This window comes from Sturnus vulgaris, chromosome 15, assembly GCF_052056855.1.
Source record: "Sturnus vulgaris isolate bStuVul1 chromosome 15, bStuVul1.hap1, whole genome shotgun sequence".
In the NCBI taxonomy this organism is placed as follows: Eukaryota; Metazoa; Chordata; class Aves; order Passeriformes; family Sturnidae; genus Sturnus; species Sturnus vulgaris.
This window is the reverse complement of record NC_142257.1, coordinates 3,535,028-3,551,683: the sequence shown is the minus strand read 5'-3', so window position 1 is coordinate 3,551,683 and position 16,656 is coordinate 3,535,028. Positions and strand designations below refer to the sequence as shown.

General features: G+C 48.5%; 1 protein-coding gene across 4 annotated transcripts in view; it reads right to left on the bottom strand.

Annotated features, from left to right (window-relative positions):
* Positions 1-16,656, bottom strand: part of UIMC1 (ubiquitin interaction motif containing 1) — a 39,463-nt gene that overhangs the window by 896 nt on the left and 21,911 nt on the right. For 2 of the 4 annotated variants that reach the window (XM_014875977.2, XM_014875978.2), the window contains exons 6-12: positions 15,890-15,954; positions 13,337-13,425; positions 12,345-12,424; positions 8,954-9,122; positions 3,493-3,571; positions 1,857-1,977; positions 30-93 (exon numbers count right to left, since the gene is read on the bottom strand). In XM_014875977.2, coding sequence (XP_014731463.2) covers positions 30-93; positions 1,857-1,977; positions 3,493-3,571; positions 8,954-9,122; positions 12,345-12,424; positions 13,337-13,425; positions 15,890-15,954 — 667 coding nt within the window. Of the gene's footprint in view, positions 1-29; positions 94-1,856; positions 1,978-3,484; positions 3,572-8,953; positions 9,123-12,344; positions 12,425-13,336; positions 13,426-15,889; positions 15,955-16,656 lie in introns of all 4 variants that reach the window. The other 2 variants (XR_015806951.1, XM_088173528.1) reach the window with 2 other exon arrangements.

The window sequence follows — 16,656 nt, the reverse complement described above, 5'->3', positions numbered from 1 at the left end:
CAGCTAGGCTGGCATAGAAAGTTTTCCACCTTCAGACTTGCTCTCCGAGAGCTCCAGCATCCTGAGGAGTCCTCTCTCCTGCTTTCCAGTGTCCTGCAAGGAGAGGAGAACCACCATCACAGTGCTGCCGCAGGGGAACCCCTTAGCCAGGATGGCCTTGTGGGCACTTGTTCCCCCAGCCCTCAGGGTCAGGCTGGGCACAAGAGGGGCTGCTGCTAATCCAGGGCTTCCAGCCACCCACGGGAAGGGCACTGCTCTGTGCCCAGCCCAACCAGCGCTAAAGCAGAGGCAGCAGAGAGCAGCTAGTCAAGCAGAACATGGTAAAGAGGGAGGCCAGGGTACAGGATGCCACCCCCAAGCCCAGCCAGCAAGCACAGGGCTGTGATAAATGGGGGCATCAGGGGCTCTGACACAGCTGGAACACATCCCCCAGCACTGTATGTCCAAGGGCAGACTATCCCACTCTGTCCAAGGGTACTGGTACTGGAGGAAAGTGCCTTCCTTCAGGGCACAGCCAGGCTAGGAACACACCTTGTGCCCTGTCTCTGCCCCTGGGAAGATGCAGCCATGCTGGTCACACATGCGAGGGGGAGATCACTTGGCATGGCTGCTTTGAGCCTTCCTGGCCCAGCAAAGTCCCCTCTCCTGGCTGCTCCCTACCCCCAGAACTCCTTTGGAACACACTGGCATCCTGGCTTTGGCGTTGGAGTTGCAAATCACCCCAAAATGGGCTGTTGCAGGAAACTGCAAGCCCAACTGTGTCACTAAGAAGCTTTGTAATGGCCCAGCCCATGCCCAGGCTTCCCCAGTCAGCTGCCACCCCAACAAAAGGCACGGCCAGAGGTCACAGAGCCTTGCTGAGCCTTCCCAAAGAGCCCCCTGGCTTCAGCATCTTTCCCCCGTACCCTGTGCCTGCTTGCAGGACTCACACACCAACCAGCTGTGGGGCACAGGAACAGAGTCAAACAGCCCCCACAGAGCTGGTCACATGCAGGAGCAGCTATGCCCTGCAGTACTCTGAACCACACAGTGCTTGGCTGTATCCCAGCCAAAATCATCAACCAGAAATCTCATCATTTGCATCTCAATCCCCAAAGGGCTGAGGTCTGTGATGGATTTAAGGGATTATACAAAACTAAGACATCATGTTGCATCTTCATGCCGTGAATCACATTTCTGAGCACAGGCAAAGCTGCAGCACTAGAGTTTTGCCTGCAGGAGCCAGCAGGAAGGCCTGGAAGGACCCTCTCTGTGCTCCCTTGGGACTGCCATGAGCAGGAAAAAGAACGGTGGGGGCTAACACCTGGAGAGTGACTGTGAGCCAGCTGCCACCCACGCTCCTGCCTCCCACCTCCTCTAGCAAGGCACATTCCCCACACCCAGCACACCTCCACCACACTCACTCCCTCACAATTCTCCTGGGACGCTGCTGTTCCCTCCCAGCACTGAGCAATTTCCCCTGCTCTGGCTCTAAAGCCTTCCCTGTGGGAATGGGCTTGTGGATATCCAGATAGGTTTGTCATCCTGACACTGGCCTCCACTCCATCGACATTCAGCTGAGGAAGGCTGCAGGACTGAGGCGTGCTGGCTGGCAGCAGGACAGCCCTGGCTGCCTGCCCAATGGAGAGGCTGCTGGCAGCTCTGCTGGATTAGCTCACCCCTGGGACCAGTCCTTGCTCTCACAGAGCGTCGTGGGAAGGAGGGCAACGAGTTTTCTGTCCACAGCAGCCCACAGGGACAGGCAATCCTACATCAGGTCAGCTCATCCCTGCCAACCAGGGAAATAGTTCCTGCTGCCAACCCAGTCCCACACCCAGCACAAAGCAAAGGGGATGGTGTGCAGGGTCGCCCCTCACCTTGGCTCTTCGTAGCCTCCTGGTTCCCTGAGCTTGCCTAGCAGCCTGAAGGCAGCTGTCCACGTGCCTCTGATACTGCAGCAGTGGCACCAGTGACTTACAGAGGTAGCACTTCTCACACCTGCCAGGCAGCAAAGGACAGAGCACTGCATTAGGATTCACCCTGCACCGGGCTCCCAGCCGCCAGCAGTGACTCTCCTCCTCCAGGCCATGCCGTGGAGAAGACGTGTCACCAAATCCAGTCTCGCTCAGTGGGGTCAGGCCAGCACCAATCGCAAAGACTGAATGATTATCAGTTTTCCCTGCCTGTTCCTCTGTATCCTGCTGCTGCAGCAGCGGGACAGTAATCAAATCTGCTCATCTAACTATCTCAAACACCACTGATTTCTCCCCAGACATAAAGCACCCTGTCAGAATCTACAGAAATGAAGTGCAAGGGCTTTGCAAAGGGGAGTTAAATTCTGCCTGAAAAGCAAACCAAGTGTGTTAAATCAGAGAGACATTTTACCAGGGCTGGATGAACTTGTCTGACTAGTAAATCAAGCCTTTCTCTGCACTGTCTCCATTTTACATCATGCCATGCAGGGAGAGGAATTGCAGAGCACATGCTCCTGCTGGGGGGTTGGCTCAGCCTATTTCTCAAACCCCTTCGTTTGGGTGGAAGTTGCTCAGGCTCACACAGGACAACTGAGTGTTCTTGGGAAGAAGATTATTCTGGGTGAAAGGAGATGAAGGTCAGGCATAGATCTACACAGCTACATTCACTTCCACACCAGCTCTCAGCAGGGACTGAACCCTGCAGAAGAGGACACTGGCTCTTCAGGAGGGAAGCTACATTCAGGAATGGACTATCTCCAAGAAGAGACAAAGCCCCCAGGGACCAGCCCCAGCAACATTGTGTTCCGTTTGATAGTGGTACTCTTTGAGTGAAACACCCCAGGCTCTGAAATGCATATGGAGAGCCCCCATCGAGCAAAACTCTGCAGCACTTTTTCCCGTATTTTCTTTCCAGTCAGTGCTGATTACCCAGATAATGTGTCTAAACAGAAGCTGTCCTCTCTATAATTAGCCTAATTCCATTAGTGATGTTGCCATCCACTGTTTGTAACAGCAAAATTGCTTCCATAGCAGGGATTTTACTGTCAGATCCTCTCTTATGATGCTTTGTGTGGGTGGCAGGAGGAGGGGCTGCATGGAGAGAGATTAAACAAAGCCACTGCTATTCTGAAAGTCTAATTTAATTAAGAATATCACTACAGGTGCCATGTTGACAGCCTCCGTGTCCTGGCCTCTTCTTTTCCCGGGGTTACCAAGCTCAAACCTCCCATCAGAAACTGGCTGAGTTAGCATCATTTTAGCTACAGCTCCCCCCCAGCAGCCATGTGCCCCTGACCCATCATGGATTGGGCTGAAAGGAAATCAGTGCAAAAATAAACAACCTGAGGACAGCAAATTCCTCTTGCTTTGGTTTAAACATAGCCAGCACTGCAACAAGAGGTACTGAGGAAAAGCAATTTCTTAGGGAAACGCTGTTATAAAGCCAACGGCCAACATTTGTACAGGAATAAAGACATCCCTCGTCAAGCCAGAACAGAAGCACAGAAACAATCTTGGAGGAGCAGGCATACCTACTTACTTGTCATTGTCTAAGGATGGTGGGCTGCTTCCACCACTGGCAGCTTTATTTCTTGCCTCTCTCTGACGCCGGGTGAGCACTGGAGGAAAAACAGAAAGGGTTAACATAAAAGTTTACTACCATCCACCCCAAACCACCCCTACATCATGCTCAAATTCACCAAGTTTCCATTCACTTCCACTCAAAGCTGCAGCAGAAGTGACGGTAGAGGTGAAGAAACAGTGGTATGAGGCACTTCCTGCAGAAGAGGTTGCTGGAAAAACGTCCTTTTTTCCTGGGAGGTTACTGAAAAATTTACCTTTCCCAGACTGGGCAGCCAGCTGACCATTTCACACCTAACTTGCCAGAAACAGCTGGATTGACAGTGTGTAGTTTACAGGCATTTCAGAGCTGATGCACAGCAGTGTGATAGCCTGAGAGCAGCATTATCCAGCTGCTCTGGCAGCACAGCACCGCTCCTTGCCAAACCAGGCTCCCGTGCCTGCTGCAGGGAGGGACAGTGCCAGCTGCGGGCTCAGGGGAATGCAGAGCTGAGGCAAGGGCTGGGCAGAGGCACCAGACCTTTGATAGAGAGTCTGGATGGGAAGGGACACAGCTCACAGTGGAAAGGGAAGGTTACAACAATTAACCCACACTCATCGCTTTCCAACTGCCCATGTGAACCATGATTGGTGCTATTGTCCACAGACAGCTCGGGGAGTCCCCTGGATGAAGATCTCTCTAGCAGGAGCAGTGCTGCTCTCCAGAAGCTCCAACACATGGGTAGCCAGTGAGATCCCAGCTGAGCAGCTGATGACAGGTCCAACCATTTCTGTTCCCCCAGCAGCCTTTCCCAACTGGCTCTGCAGGCATCTGCAGGGAGTGTTGTCCCTTTCAGTTGAATTCCTCTCGGCGTATTCCTGTTGACATACCACCAGCAAAGATCCTCAGGGAACATTTCAGATAGCTTAGCTTGCTTCACCAGGGACGTTCAAGACTCCAGCTCCAAAACAGATGTCACAGTATGCGTTCTCAGGCATGCTGGCTAAGGGGACAATGCAGGGAGCTGTTTTACGGCTTGGTGATGCTGCTTCCCATACTCATGAGGAGAAAAGTCTGACTCCAAGGTATAGGCACAACAAACCTGTTATTGTTAGCACATCATCTGTGATAAAGCGAAGCACAAAGTTTTGTGCAGAACAAAGAGAATTCTTCTGAGTTTTAGCAAAACCTCACTTCCAGAGTGTTGGGCAACCCCGATATCTATCCACAATGAAACACAGCCTTTCCTTTAGCAGCAATAATTGATCTGCAGCTACAACCAGCAATGTACTGTGAAGTGCTCAGGAGCTGTTGGGTCTGACAGGAGACAACCATGCTGAAGAAACAAGCTCAAGCGTTTCCTAGGATGTGGGTATTGTCTCGTAGGCGATGACTGATACCAACAGCTCATCGCTCACAGGAACTAAAACGAACGTCTCTCTTTATCATAGCTTGGCCCAGATATGAAGTGGCAGCCTTACTAGGAAGACTGGTAACAATGGCCACCCCCCAGGCCATCCAGCCTCCCAAGAACCCAACCAACATGTGTGCTTGACAGCATGGTAAGAACTGCTCTCCAAATCAGCATGTGCTCGTTAATATTCTTTAACGAGCCTTGTGCACCAGCTCAGGTGTTAATCAGTTCTATTTTCTTCCAAAAGCAGTGAACACATCTGGCATAATGGGCCCATTAGAGATGTCTGGGACTAGCTCTGCAGCTGCCCAGGAGGAGACCCTCAGCTGTGCTGCTGAAGAAGCAGCAGAGGAGAAAGAACAGGGCCAGCTGGTGAGGCACAACCCCTGCCAAAACATGCTGGTTGCCCCCAAGAAGGGGGTTCAGAACACAGGAAAAGACTTGCCACAGGCAAAATCCCCACCACAGAGCAGTGCTGACCTGCTTGTGTGACAGGAGCCTTGTAATTCTCCCAGATGCAATGCTCTTTGCTGGGTCAAACATACTCCGTGGCCCAAGAACAACCTTTTCCCTCACTCGGCATTTCTTCTGGTTGACGAGTCATTCTTGGCCTGTTTGGCTCCAGTGTTCACCCTGGGGAAGAGCAGCAAACCCTGCCCAGTATGGCCTTGCTATCAGCACACTCAGCCCGGGCACCTCCTGGGGCTGCCAGGTCTGGCTGGCATGTGGAACGGCGAGGTCAGAGCCACTGAGCTCCTCACCTTCCTGCTCAGCCCAGCTGCGGTCTGATCCACCAGCTCCCTGTGCTCACTACCAGCTGTGCCACTTCACTGCAGGATCTATTAGTGCCTGGCTCATGGTAACTTCTCAGAAGCCATGCAGTTTTCCTCTGCACCCATTTCATTACTCTTTCTGCCGTATCAGTGCCACTTCTACTGATGTCAAGAGCTTTTTAACAGCACCAGTGCTGCTGCTTAAGACTGACAGCTGCATCAAGACTGCATTTGAGCCTTTGGGAGGAAGGGATATACCAAATCCTCATTTTCCTGGGCTCGCTTGGGAACTGAGAATGTCGGATGCATGTAGATGGAGGGTGAGAGGCATTGAGTATGTCACAAAGCCCCGGAGTATTTGCTGTACTCAGCTGCAGCCAAGACTCGCTTGCAGACTGAGACTAGCGGATCCCTGCATTGGCAGCAGCAGAGGGTGATGGATGTGGTGACTCCAGCAGAGCCCTCTCACACAAGTGAGCCCCTTCAGTTGAGTGCATGAAGAAGGAGAGAGCTGGCACAGAAATTCCACAGCTCCACTCATTTACTTGGAATTAACACCAGTCGCTGAGCTGGAAACCCAGGACCTCAGCCCTCCCCAGCCTGGTACAGCTAACACAACATCAGGCTCTTCTTTTTTATTTACTCAGATCACAGAAAAGTGAAAATTCATTATAAGATTTTCATGCTGCCCAGGTATGTGGTGGTCTGGGCATCCAGCCAGGGTGACCATGTACGTAGGGAAAGCGACTGTAGCTCATCTTGCCCAGCTGCTCATTTGAAAACCTGCCCTTAGATATCAGCCAGACTGAGCTGGCCTCCTGAGACCCAAGACTGAGAGACTTTGGTGCATGATTAGAAGAAGGAAGAAGAGAAGTAAAACCAGCAAGAACCCATCCTTTTGTAGTGCTAAAATGAAAACCACTGACAGCTATAGTTTGCGAGACTGCAATTCTAGAGACATCAGGAGTAAGTCCAATTAATAAATGTGAAGACAGACGAGGAACCCTTGACCCAATGCACCAAAGGAAAACTGAAGCCATCTTTTCTTAACAGTTCAGGGCATGGCTTAGAGGGCATGACTCTCACACAGAGCTGTTGCTGTGCTCCCAAGGAAGCCAGCAGCCAGCCAAGAGCACACAGTGCTGCAGCAGTAGAGAACAGCTTCTGGACCTGCACAGGAGCTGGCATTTGCTTTAGAAGACAGTTCTCTCACATGTTTTTTCTCCCCATGCATTAGCTTTACCTGTGGATGTTGTGCTAGTGGTGGATGCCAAGGAAACAGCCCTGGAAACAGAGTCCTTTTGTACCTGCACAGCTGTGCCAGGCTACTGTCTGGCCTCTGCTCAGAGCTGAGCATCATCTCTGCCTATTCAACCCAAATCCCACAGACTAGCCCAGCAGCTGAGAGCCCTCTGTGTGACTGTTGCCTTCCGACAGCTGTTGGAAACTGGCCTGAGGTGCCCCACATGCCAGAGCCCCACAGGCAGGCAGGATTCTGCCCAAGCTCAGAGGAAGCCCATGGTACTGCAGAGTCTGGGTGCAAACAACACAGGTGCCTTAGACTGTTATGGCTAATACAGCCTGGTCTCTACAGAGAAAATACTAGAATAACTGGCAATAGAAAACTCAAATTACTGTGATTTTGTCCCAGACCCATTGCTCTGCTTACAGCCATTATTGCAGAGCAAAATCCCTTTTATTCCAGGCTGGTTTTCTTACAGGGGGATTGTTCTGAAAAAAACAGAACAGCAGAGTAGCAATTCCAAAATAACTACCCTTACAAACATCCCCAAGGAGACCAGCCTGGAAGCAGAATGAAGAGGCCAGCCTTGAACTCTGTCCTGCTGAAAGCCAACACCAAAGAAAAGAACAAATTCCCTTGCACTGCCAAAGAATTCAAAGCCTTTTCCTGATCACAGTCGGGATTCCCCAGGATCAATGGACACACTCACAGTCCAGCCACACCAGGGACTGGAATACCACAAGGCTGAAGACATTCCTGCTAAAAGGCACACTAAAAATTCTGCTACATGTTGTAACACAAATAAGACCTTTATCAGTCTTGAGGATGGAAGAGGAACTATGATAATTTGTGATTTGCCTGAGCCAAATGCTTTGCATCAGTAGCTGGGTTGTGCCTGCAGAGAGAACCTTCCACCAAAATTAAGCACCAGCCTGTATCAGTCTCTACTCTGGCTCCTGTTATCTTGACAGGACCCATGTCACATCCCCAAAGATTTAGTATAGCAGGAACTCTTTACTTTAAAACTACATCAACTCTGCATTAAGATTACATGGTGAAACTTCCTCCTGCTAGAAGAATGCAGAAGTTACAGTTCTTGTACTAGCTCTGATTTGCTCAAATTGCTTAAACATCATAGATTTAGGTTGCATTTAACAACCCAGTATGTAACTGAAAATTATATATTCACAGCCTGAAAAGTTAATCTTATTACAAGCTACTACTTTGATATTACCTGACATTGTGCTAACACAGATTTTACATTTCAGGCAGCAGCTAAAACATAACTTACTGAATATGTTGATAACCAACCACTGTATTTGTTCACTTAAGCTCTACAAAGGTTGGCTATGGAAAACTGATATGAAAAAGAATACAAAGAGGATTAATTTGGGCATTCTGACTGTGCTTCTATGCCTCACTCTTCACACGAAAGAGAAAAATCCACACTCCCAGACTGATAGTTATCATTTTGGAATTTTAGTAAAACAAGAGGGAAACTTTTCTGCAGTCTCTGCTACCCAAACAGGCCATTTTTGCACATACAAATGTCAGACTTCATGCAGACCACAGGCCATTCTTGGAGTAGTACAGAACATTCTCCCCTCTCAAGAGCCCTGAAGAACGACTGCCCACATGGCTCAAGCCTTCCATTTTCTACCACTGCCACATTCTCTGCAGGTCCTCAACAAAGCACACAATAGACACATAAGTATTGCTTGAAGCATCCAGGACCAGATCCTGGGATAATATTCAGGAGCTGATAATGTGGTGAATTATTGTGTGAAGTCAATCAGAAATGATGTCTCTGTGCAGGAGGTGCTGGAAATACCAGAGCCTCCAATAACACTCTCCTGGGCAGCATGGAGATGGAATAAGACAGAGTGAACAAACCTCCCCATACACCAAATATCCTGAGAGAGACAAGACTGCAGCACCTGCCTGCCGAGTAACAACAGGGAAAGGGGGTGAGCATGAGGAGCAAACAGGTGGAAGCAGCACTTGGCAGACCTGGAGTGTCCTGGCCAGGCTCTGGTCCCGCGGTGCCGTTGCAGTACATGGCGTGCACCTCAATCTCGTCTGCTGGGAAGCAGTGGTCACACAGCGGGCACGACACACGGCCAGCAGCTGTAGGACTGCCCTCAGACACAGTCCTGCCAGCATCTTCATCCCCACCAACCTAAGGAAGAAGAAGAAAAATGAGCCATACAGGGCTGTTTCTCTTTCTTTGTTTAAGTGCAGAGCTCTGTGCTGTCCGGTAGCTACTTGCCATCACACAGATTTTCTTGCAAAGTTTTACTCTTCTTTCATCACACAGGGCTCAGAAATAACACCACTGCCTGAATAAGCTGCACTGCACTAATAACTAATTCTTCTTGCAAAGGCAACATGTCCTTCTGAATCATGGTGAAACTCCCTGCACAGCCATGCACACCGTTTAAGGCAAACATCACCTGCACTACAGTGGAAAAATGGCAAAGCTTCCATTAATCAGGAAATCTCGGAAGCGAAACTGATGGAAAATTCATGGGGCAAAGCAAGAGTTCAACACTGACTTGTGCTCATCAGTTTCTGGACATGATCCATGCCACACAGGCAGCATTGTCTGGAAACAGCTTCCCCCAGGATGAAAGGAGGCTGCTGTGGTGTTAGGAAGCCTGGAGAGATCACTAGAAGCTCCTCCTTTATAGGGGAGGTGGCTGGAGCAGTCATGAGAGGGGACACCGATCAAGGAGAGAGGCAATACCATTAAAAATCTGTGTCACACAAAATTACTAGCAGAGGCTTTTCGCCAGGGCAGAATGTCACAGCTCGTGTACGTTCTCAGGGTGCCATTACCACTTATGGACACTTTCTGCATTTATCACACAGCTGCAGAGGTGCTCCACTACCAAACCACAGAGATCCAGCCTGTTCCCAAGTCACTGACATTCCCAAATGCAGCAGACTGCAGCCATCTCCCTCATAACTGCATCTCTGCCTAGTCAGGCTTGCTGCAAGATTTTTCCACATTTAAGAAAAAAATTTTCCCCTCCCCACAATGATTAAGAAAAGCTATTTAAATATTAACCATGTAGAGAAACCTATAGAAAATTAATATGGGAGAGGTTTCTGTTCTTAGAACTAAGCAGTGACATGTAGACAGTGTGCACCAAAACTCCTGTCTGCTTCCCTCCAATGGTATCATTTCAGGGAAGCAGTAATTGGGGTCAGCCAAGATGCTCCGTGCCACTGGAGCGCTTTGCTGTATTACTTGGTTTATTACTTCCTTTCCCAAATGAGGATCTGATCCTGATTTTTATGTCCTAAAGGGAAGGAGGGTGCTTTCTTGACTCAGAGGAGCTATGACAAAAATTGCAGGACTGGGCCTCAAACCGAGATTCTGACTCTCAAAACACATTTCTCCCTGACACCAGCTGAAAGGCTACAACACTGAGCTCCAGGAGCATCCCTCATTCCCAGAGAGGCTCTCTGCCCTGAATTTCTGCAGAGGAGTTGCCACAAGACTTCTTCCAACCAAACACAGGCTGCTGAAGTACATCACTTTACAGCATTAACACTTGTACCCCTCTCTCACATCTCAGTGTCATTACATCTTGTGAAGTCCTCACTGTGGGGCGTCACACTGAAGAGCCATAAAAAACAAGATGTGTCAAACATGAATGATCAGATCAAACCTGCACTACACAGACAAGACACATAAAAAATATGATGGGAAAAGCAGCAGGCACTGCTTCTTCTAGCTGCCTTTTTTAAAGCAATCTTAGGAGATCACCAATTCTGCACACCCTGCCCGCCTACATTCAGCAGTAAATTACTAATTTTAAATGGAAATGCAACATTCTGTAACAAAAGACTGCTTGTACAAAACCTTGCTGTAACAGTCTGGAAAACCTCAACTGCAGAACCAATCACCCCTGTCAGAGCCAGAGACAGTTGCCTCTGCTTTTTAGCAGAGGAAATTGCCTACAAGACATAGTACTTGCAGCCAACAGCCAGCCAAGAGCAATGCTAGAGGCTGAGCTCAACAGCAAGACTCCTGTGTCCTGGCTCAGCATCTGCTAGGAAGAAGTCAGTCCCAGTGGTCTCTGCTTGGCTCCTGTAAACCACTGATGCCATGGTAGCTGTTTCTGTTGTTTCCCTGGAGGGATGCAGACTCTTATCTGGGACCTGCTGCCAACCATAATGTTGTCAAACAATCCCTAGGAACCCAGTCCCCACCACCTTGTGCTATCCAGGCAGAGGTGTGAGACACAGGGCGCCCTCTGCAAAGGACAAAGAGACAGGGGAGTGTCCTGGCCACAGCCAAATGGGTCAGGAATGTGCTTTGCTGACCAGCTCAGGACCGTCTCTCTCCTTGCTGCAGTCCCTAATTGACTGAGCAGTGCTTGGAGATACCTGCAGAATGAAAAGCACACGAGAGCAGAAGATGGTTTATTAAGAGGCCTGTGAGAATGAGACATTGGAACTGCAGACGTGCTGTACAAGCTGCAAACTCCCAGAATGAGTTTTCCACAAATGAATCCTCTTGTCAAGAGCTCTACGATTCTGTATTCATGTACCCTGCGCCAGAGGAGTACTTGGCAACCCCTTTGATATCGCTCTCTAAATTAATAGACAAAGGGAGTTTTATCAGAAGCAGGAACTGAAGTCAGATGTTGGTACAGTGACAGCTGCAAAGCAATTGCTGTGCAGGTGTGACAACATGGGGAAAGGGGCTCCACACAGCACACATCTGCAGCAAGAGGTAAGAGGATGGCCCTGCCACTGACTTACTACTGCTATTAACTATTACTGCACAAAACTCAAGATTCCCAGACTGAGAACACTCTGCTTGGCCTGAAAACCACCACCAGCCCATAACACTTCAAGCACATCTTTATACCAGTCTGATCTCTGAGTGAAGCCCTCCTCTTAGCCTCTTGGATATGGTCTGTGGAGAGCAAACTGGGGTTCAGAGCACTGTAACAGGGAAAAGCAGGTGACAGCACAAGTGACTGAGGTTTATTTGGACTCCCCTCAGAGCTCCTGGGGTCCCTTTGCATTGCTGAGCATCACAGCTTGTACCCCTGAGCATGGGCAAGCAATAGCACAGCCACCCACGCTGATGGCATCCTCCAGCTCAGCAGCACTGGGATATAAAAGAATGGGCTGGAATTGATAACAGCTCTCCAGCTATAGGACTGAAAGGCTTCAGAAGCAGCTGCATGCAGTCCCCAGCCAAAAGGGACTGGAGATATGAAGCAGTAGAGAAAAGCAAAGAGGGAAGTGTTTGTGAGGATCCAAACAGCAGAAGTCCAAGCTTCCAGCTATCCAGGGGGAAATGCCAGCATAGCTCATCTGAACCAAGGTCTAAAAGGTAGGATTGGAAACAGGACCCTTCAACTTCAAGCTCTTTTACCTGCACAGGTGCATCTCTGCTCTCTGAACAGAGCTCTTCTCTCTCCTCCTCAACAGCTTCCAGTGGGCTTGGCTGTGTCTCTGCAGAAAAAAACTCCATGTCAGCACAGGCTTGCAGCCCCCAACTATCTCCTCACTTGTTGATGTAGCTTAGTCCTTAACGCTTTTTAAGAGTTTTCACAGTTTCAAAACATTCTTTAGACTTGCCACAAATGTTATCAGACAAAGTGCAACAACACAGCCAGATGAGGGGTTGAAGTCACAGCATGCTAGTGTGAGGATAAAGGCACTGCAGCTTTGAAGCTTCATGGGGAGTGAGATTAGACACAGGGAAAGTGCGTGGGATACTTGCTGGGATGGAGACAAAGCAAGAATAGAGCTGCTCTCACATTGAGACAAGCAGAGCTCCCATTCCATGGTCTGTCTCACAGTCACACCTTCTTTAGACCTCCACATCTTCGTCAGCAACAAAATATGCTTCCAAGCACCACCATGACCTATCCGGCTACAGCTGCTTGTGAATAGGAGCAGCCTCTTCATTATTTTTCTCACTTAACACCCTGGACCAGAAAATCTCAAACATGGTAGGAGAGACCAAGGAAGAAAAACTCCTTAGTCCCAAACATGTTTAATTAATGTAAGACAAAATTTATTTCAGCTCTCATGCTTTGCACATTATCTTGACACTGAAAAATCTGAAAATTTAATTGCATTGCAGAGACACCTTGTTTTGAGTGATCCTTCCACGCCCAATGCACATCCAGGTGTCTCTTCAGCAAGTCTCCAGCAATCCCTGTCACAGAACTGTCTTAGAAGAAATGGATCCAAAACTAGAGGATCAAACTAAATTACCTGAATAATTTTAGCCTTGAAAAAGTGAGATGGGAAAGAAATCTCGTTTTGTTCAAATAACTTGAAAATTCTCTTTTCTCTGAATTTCCTAGGCATGTAACTTTCAGTACAAAACTTATAACAGTCTCAAGTGCCTCTTACCTGGGCAAACAGAGATCTCTTCTTCAGCAGAGTTTTCTGTAGCAATATCTGGGCTCCTTTTACTGCCAAGTGGGGTCATTGTGGAGATGCTGCTCAAAATATAAATGTAACATGAATCTCCAATCCAGTAGGTGTGAGGGCCACACCTGCCTTTCTCACACAGTTCAGAAGAGCAGACGATGCCATAATTTCCAAGTGGTCAATATCTGACAGCCAGAAATGACCAGGATAACAGCAAAATATAGGCCTAAAATGCCATCCTAAGCAAAAGCCCCAAAGGGAACATTTATTTTTTTCCTCTAGAAAGGCAGAAAGGGTAATTATCTCTTGTCAAGGGAGCAAAAATACCTGCTCACAATTGTGGGACTCTGGAAGAAGATCTGGGAGTTTCTGTGCCTCTTTCTGTCTGGGGAAGGAAATCCTCACAGGGGAAAGACAGACCTGCTTTATCCTGCATTATCCTCTCCCTCCTCACACTGCTCATTTTCTCCCTTATCCCTGTGCACAGATGTGACACAAAGCATTTTCCCTGCAGCAAATCCTTACAGCATTAGCATGTTGGTTCCTCAGAGCAGCACCCAGCATTGCTCCTCTCATTTTGACCTTTGCATTCCTCCTTTTTTTTCCCCTCTCACCTCACTGCACAGTGTCTTTGTGACACAGGCAGGCATTGCTGAGTAAGTCTGGCACCCATGCTGACACACTCTGCGCCTTGCGTGGCTCTCTGATTAGTCTGATCAAGTATGCAAGAACACACTTTAAAAACATGAATCCCCGCACTGACAAACACAAGATTTATTAAGCTCAACCACAGGCCTTAGAGAAGAGAGAACAGCCACTGCTGATTTATGATAAATAACAAAATTCTGATAGGAAATCACAAGTGGCTTTTCTCTCTAAATAAAGCATCTCAAAGCATTTGTTATGAATCCAGGCTGAGCGTGTTTTACTCTGTGTCTAACATCAGGGCTCTCTTCAAAAGAACTCACACAAAACAACTTGCTATGACATTTATAAAATGGGCTAATCAATTTGAAGTCAAACCACATTTCTTGCTACACCAACTATCTCCTGGTAACAAAGCCTATAATCATTTATTAAAACCCCAATCTTCCATGCTCTGTACAAAGTGTGGAACAAGCAGGGAGAGCAGCCCACAGAAAGCAAAGCAATTTCTTCACAGGACTAGCACTTCCTAAACTGCTCCACTCCCTCCAGACAGCTCAGAGCCATGTTTCCCTATTAAGTGTTGCTGAGGCCAGCCAGTTGGGGTGTCTGAGCCATACCCAAGAGAGGCCTGTGCTGGCAAATTACCAGGAGCCAGATGGCAACACTTAATGTGCACAAAACTGCAAAGACTGCAGCCATTTCTTGCCTTGCTGCAGATGTTCCAGCTGCTCGAGGAGGGGCTACCACATCCAGGTGCATCCCACCCCAAGGCGGGCACAGCCAGGAGCTCCTGGGCAACTTGGGGAATGTCCCAGACTAACCCCACCAGCTTCACCAAAGGAAAGAGGTCCCTCTCCTTTCATCTCCTCCATATCCTGGGCCCTCAGGCCCTAAGCAGGCAGGAGGCCAGTGCTGCAGAGCGCTCACCTCGCTGCCTTCTACGCAAGCTCCGAGCTCAGCTGTCACAGGCTCATCAGCCTCAGCAGCAGAGGCAGCTGCAGGTTCCTCCTGCTCCCCAAGGCAGGTTTTAAGCTTGTTAGAAAGGTGCAAGCAAGAGGGATTTTCATACTCTGCATATTGATATTAACTGCTCAGGCCAAATGATGTTAGATCAGAGGAAAGTTGGCAGTTTTGTTCCAAAGCAGGTTTAAATTATAAAACCCAGCAAATTAAAAACATGACATTATCTGGCCTTTCTTGTAACTTGCTCCCTGAATCCTCTCCCATTTGTCCTTCTTATCCATAGCCTTTGCTGCGGAATTGCATCCCACAGGAAGGAGAGGGAAAAAAAATAAAATTAAAAGAGGAGTAGGCTTAAATCTGAAGAAAATCATATTGACTTGCCCCACACCTGTCATCTGCTGAAGTGGCTTTTCTGGAGCACTGCACTCTATCTTTGGCTGATAGGCAGTGCCGTCTGGCTTCCTCCTCCCTGCTTTCCTCTTCAGCAGTAAGGCAAGAACATAAAAATACACACAGAAATCCAGTAAACCCTTCCCCGTGCTGCCTGTGCGCCTTCCCCGACAGACACGTGATGGCATCACTGTAACTCACCTCCAGCTCCCCATGGCTTTACTGCACCATGTCACAGGAGCTTCAGAGGGCAAGGAGCAACTCCTTCAACTTGTACAGGAATGCACCTTGCACAAAAATCTCTTATAAAGTAACAACAGCAACTGATCCCTTCTCCTCAGCCGTGCCCCACCTCTCCCATGCTGCTCCAAAGCCATGTATTTCCAGGGATATTTAACAGCAGTGACAGCAGCAAGCCTTTCCACCAAGCCTTGCAGCAAGCTCTGGTGGGACTGCATCCGAAAATACTCCAGGGAAAGTGGTAGAGAGAACATGTGAGCCACACTCTGAACACCCTCTGTGTGCACTCACCTCTGTGCAATTTGCATGGGTTCCCCATCTTCAGGCACATCCTCTGCAGGCAGTACCTGGGAGGGCTGGAAAGGAAAATTCTAGTGTTATATAAAACAATGTGCACAGCTGAGTGAGGTCTGATGGGTCATTGGATTCTGCCCATGACATTGCACCCAGGCTGCTGTATATTTTATCTCAAAATGACTCAGTATCCATCCAGAACTAGTCAGCTTTTTCCCTCCATCCCTCCTTTCGGCAAGGTACTCTCTGTAATAAAGCCTGGCAGTACTTTTTGCTACCTTGCCTAAACATGTTCCTGGACGGTCCACACCCATCCACTCCTTCCAACATTGCCCCTCATCTTCCATGCTCTCTGCCTGTTCTCATCATCCGCCTCAATGTATTCATAGGCAGCATTCATAGCTTTTCTCCACTTCGACCTTGAAACAACCCAAAGATTTTAGCGTCCCCTACACTTCCCCAGGTACCCCAGCAACCCTCACCTACTCCACTTTAAAACTTATTTTCCTGAGCCAGAATGACCTGATCAACTGGTACAGCTGATGCTTGAACATGAGAAGCACTTCCCTGAAATTTCCTAGAGATAAGATCTGTTGCATTTTTCTTGCCTGGGAAATCAGCTGTCCCATCAAAGGAAGGGAATAGATTAACCTGCACAATCTACAGCTGGAAAATCTGTGTGCGTTTTACCCCATTTTTCATTAAGCTCTACGATTCCATTTATTCTTTCCTTTAAAATTTGTTCAAAAGCCTTATGCACTGCC